The sequence below is a fragment of the Sinocyclocheilus rhinocerous genome, unplaced genomic scaffold (genome assembly GCF_001515625.1).
Source record: "Sinocyclocheilus rhinocerous isolate Xijiao unplaced genomic scaffold, SAMN03320098_v1.1 scaffold750, whole genome shotgun sequence".
NCBI lineage: Eukaryota > Metazoa > Chordata > Actinopteri > Cypriniformes > Cyprinidae > Sinocyclocheilus > Sinocyclocheilus rhinocerous.
Window position 1 is genome coordinate 94,748 of NW_015653476.1, and position 4,595 is coordinate 99,342.

The 4,595-nt window shown below is 37.5% G+C and overlaps 1 protein-coding gene across 1 annotated transcript; it reads left to right on the forward strand.

The window, feature by feature from the left end:
• Nucleotides 1-670: 670 nt before the first annotated feature.
• On the forward strand, nt 671-3,439 carry LOC107716237 (kinesin-like protein KIF15-A). The gene is made up of 6 exons (XM_016522621.1): nt 671-731; nt 986-1,010; nt 1,785-1,968; nt 2,040-2,116; nt 2,193-2,230; nt 3,348-3,439. The coding sequence occupies exons 1-6, from the start codon at nt 713-715 to the stop codon at nt 3,437-3,439; spliced, it is 435 nt and encodes a 144-aa protein (XP_016378107.1). The 5' UTR covers nt 671-712.
• Nucleotides 3,440-4,595: the final 1,156 nt, after the last annotated feature.

Sequence of the window (4,595 nt, forward strand, 5' to 3'; positions counted from 1 at the left end):
ATTGGAAAGGATACGTTTAGAAACGTCTGCCTCTGAGAGCGGAGAGGAGGAGGAGAGAGAATGAGTATTTGTGCTTATGAAGGTTTTGTCAGTTTGTGCTGTGGAGAACTGGTCGCTGATGGTTCTTGTTTTATTTGTGAAGAATATTTATTTATCTAAAAAAAAAAGAAAGAAAAAAAACTAGCTATGTGCACTGTGCTAGACTAACTGAGACTTGTCACAGCACTTGTATATTGTTGCTCTCTCGTTGGTCTGATTGCTTCTACTTTGTAAGTCGCTTTAGATAAAAGCGTCTGCTAAATCACTAAATGTAAATGTAATAATAATAATTAATAAATAAATAAATAATACTGTCATCAAAATATTTCTTTAGTCAAGCAACCAAAGTTTTTTTTTTCCCTTCCCCTTAAATATTGCCAGATATCAGGACTTGATGGGAGAAATAGAAAGATTAGGAATGACAAAAGGGTAAAGAAGAATACTGCAGTGACAAGGTAAAATACACGGCCAATTTTTCAAGGATAGCAGGTGAATACCGGGGATAATATGACACTGTGAACAATGTAGATGTAAAGTAACTCCAGCAGATGGCAGTAGTGCAGCATCCGGGGATGCAGGCTGCCGTTAAAACCCAAAGAAGAAGAACGAGGCGCCAAATTTTGTACCTATCCTTCGAGAACGGAGGGAGAAAGAGGAAATCTAGTAATGAATCATGAATCTAAAAGGCAAAGGTGAGGATTTGTTTACTCATGTTATGAGTTAATGTACTGTTTACAATCTTCGCATGACACTAAACTAAATATCCGAAATGTTTATCTGATTTGTTACATCTGATAAACCAAAGATAATCGTTATTATTGGGGGGCAATGCTAACGTTAGCACACCTTAATGTTTACTGACAAGCTTTTGCTGTCGTTTATATTAGCATCTTATTTACTTTAGCTTTGCTTTTTAAAATAATTGTATTGTTTGTTTTCTGTGCAGCAACCGCGGAATCAAACGCCAATAGGTAAGTTATATAAATATAAATTAAATGGTTAAATAAATATAACGTTACACAGATAAATGATACTACGGTTCAAAACTGATTGAGGATAAACGAGATTACTAAGTTAATATTTTATACCATTATATACATCGAGGTTGTTCGTTTTTACACGATTAGATCCAGCGAGAGCTTGATGGGGCGACGTGGAATGAAAAAGTGTTTTCAGGAGTCGGGGCAGTATAGGTGGTGCAACTATAAAGACGTGAATAATCCCTCACACTCTAAAACGGTACTAAACTGCAGTGGAAACGCGAGCCGAGCCGTACCACGCAGTGGAAAAGCGCCATACGTTTGCTAAACGAATGTGGCGATCATTTATAAAAATAATTTATGCTCTACTGAGACCCCAGAAGTTACATTTTTGTCATCATTAACTCACTCTCGAGTTGTTTCAACACAAATGAAGTTATTTTGAAGAATATTGACGGTAGCCATTGAGTTTAAGTATGAAAATAAAGATGCCTTGGAATTCAGTGTCTACTGGCAACTACATTAGTCAACATTTGAAGTAGATCAAAACCTTTCATCAAAGTTGTCCTAAAACTTAAAACCAAAATGTGTTCTTGTCTTAGGACAACTTTGAACTTTTTTTGATCCACTTCAAATGTTGACTATATTTGGTTGCCAGCATGTTGTGTTCAACAGAAGAAAGAAACTCAAACAGGTTAGGAAGAACATAAGGGTGAGTAAATGGTGACAGAATTAGCTTTTTTTTGTGAACTAATCCTCCTGCAGTGATGGAGATGCCATCAAGGTGTTTGTGCGGGTTCGGCCGCTGACTCACGGCACTGGGTTGACGACAGACGGTGATCACAGTCTATGTTTGACAGTGACCTCACCGCACACCGTCAGACTGCACTGCAAACCAGAGCCTCGGACCTTCACATACGACCATGTCGCCGACATGAACACATGCCAGGTGAGGCAGGGGTTACATTCATCTTCTCTAGGTCATCTCATCATCTCATCACTGTTCTTTATGGCTCTCAGGAGGAGGTTTTCTCCAGTGTGGCTAAAAACATTGTGGAGTCGTGCATGAATGGATACAACGGGACCGTTTTTGCCTAGTGAGTTCCTGTGTGGCTTGTATTCAAATGTTTTAGAGCCGTGGCATATTCATGATGTGGTGTGTTTGTTTTTCAGTGGACAGACGGGCTCAGGAAAGACCTTCACCATGCTGGGTAAGTGATGAAGTCTCTTTTCAATAAGCCTGCTAGGTAAATCTTTTGTCAAGTCAAGTCACCGTTATGTATATAGCACTTTTTACAATGCAGATTGTGTCAAAGCAGCTTTACAGTATTAAACAGGGAAATAGTGTGTCGAAATAGTGTGCCGTTCTCTTCTGGCCAGACAAAACCAGCAGTTTAATTCTAGGCTGCACCAAAGTCAGATTGTGCAGAGGACTCGTCTTTTGTCTGTGTATGCATGCAACTTACAGTAGCTCTTAAAATGTAATTGGACACTTGAGATCAAATAAAAATGCTATTTTATCTACTGCAATGATATTAAGACAAAAGAAGAGGCATTTGTTTCGAAAATTAGCTAAAACCCATTTTTCCAACAAAATATTTCACATGCTGTAGTTGTCAGATGTTAGTGGAACATGTCTGTCTTTAGTTAATATGCGCAACTGTAGTATGAAGTGTGGTTACTCTGCTAGTACACTTGAGGGGTACTAACTTCAAGAAATAGTTCATCTCTTAAAACTGAGATGAAAATTTAGTGTTTTTTATTTTTTTAAATTTTTTTTAAATTTTGCCGTATGCATCAGATGTTCAGCCAGCGGTCCGTGGGCATTACGTCTGAGGCTGAGACTATATTTTGTGTGTGATTCTAGGCTGCAACAAAGTCAGATTGTGCAGAGGACTCGTCTTTTGTCTGTGTATGCATGCAACTTACAGTAGCTCTTAAAATGTAATTGGACACTTGAGATCAAATAAAAATGCTATTTTATCTACTGCAATGATATTAAGACAAAAGAAGAGGCATTTGTTTCGAAAATTAGCTAAAACCCATTTTTCCAACAAAATATTTCACATGCTGTAGTTGTCAGATGTTAGTGGAACATGTCTGTCTTTAGTTAATATGCGCAACTGTAGTATGAAGTGTGGTTACTCTGCTAGTACACTTGAGGGGTACTAACTTCAAGAAATAGTTCATCTCTTAAAACTGAGATGAAAATTTAGTGTTTTTTATTTTTTTAAATTTTTTTTAAATTTTGCCGTATGCATCAGATGTTCAGCCAGCGGTCCGTGGGCATTACGTCTGAGGCTGAGACTATATTTTGTGTGTGTGCAGGTCCCTCAGAGCTGGATAACTTTTCTGATGAGCTGCGTGGTGTGATTCCTCGAAGTTTTGAATACCTCTTCTTCCTACATGTCTGTCTTTAGTTAATATGCGCAACTGTAGTATGAAGTGTGGTTACTCTGCTAGTACACTTGAGGGGTACTAACTTCAAGAAATAGTTCATCTCTTAAAATTGAGATGAAAATTTAGTGTTTTTTATTTTTTTTTATTTTTTTGCATCAGATGTTCAGCCAGCGGTCCGTGGGCATTACGTCTGAGGCTGAGACTATATTTTGTGTGTGTGCAGGTCCCTCAGAGCTGGATAACTTTTCTGATGAGCTGCGTGGTGTGATTCCTCGAAGTTTTGAATACCTCTTCTTCCTCATCAGCAGAGAGGTGGAACGGGTAAGATGGGTTTCATTAAATATAACATTTCAGATAAATGTAACATTGCATTCATTGCAGTATCATGCTGTTTTTTTGTTGTGTGCTTATATGATTGAGAATCAGGAAGCACTTTTTTATTTAGAAGCAGTAGAAAACTGAATAAACTTGATATGTGGCTAATTTCATGATTCTGGAATGTCTGTGTTTTTCACTGAAGTGGCTGCTACACCAAAGTAAAATGGTGCTCTCTGTTGGATATGGTCTGTGTAAAGGAAATGCTGAATTAGTTCAGTTTAAAGAGAGACTTCACCCAAAATTTGAATTTCTGTCATCATTTACCCACCCTCAAGTTGTTCCAAATCTGTGTGAGATTCTTATTTCTGTTGAATGCAAAAGAAGATATTTTGAAGAATGTTGTTAAAGGGGTGGTTCATTGCAATTTCACTTTTTTAACGTTAGTGTGTAATGTTGCTGTTTGAGCATAAACAATATCTGCAAAGTTACGAAGAGTCAAAGAGTCTCTCTCTCTCTCCCAGGAAGCACTTTTTTATTTAGAAGCAGTTGAAAACTGAATAAACTTGATATGTGGCTAATTTCATGATTCTGGAATGTCTGTGTTTTTCACTGAAGTGGCTGCTACACCAAAGTAAAATTGTGCTCTCTGTTGGATATGGTCTGTGTAAAGGAAATGCTGAATTAGTTCAGTTTAAAGAGAGACTTCACCCAAAATTTGAATTTCTGTCATCATTTACCCACCCTCAAGTTGTTCCAAATCTGTGTGAGATTCTTATTTCTGTTGAATGCAAAAGAAGATATTTTGAAGAATGTTGTTACAGGGGTGGTTCATTGCAATTTCACTTTTTTAACGTTAGT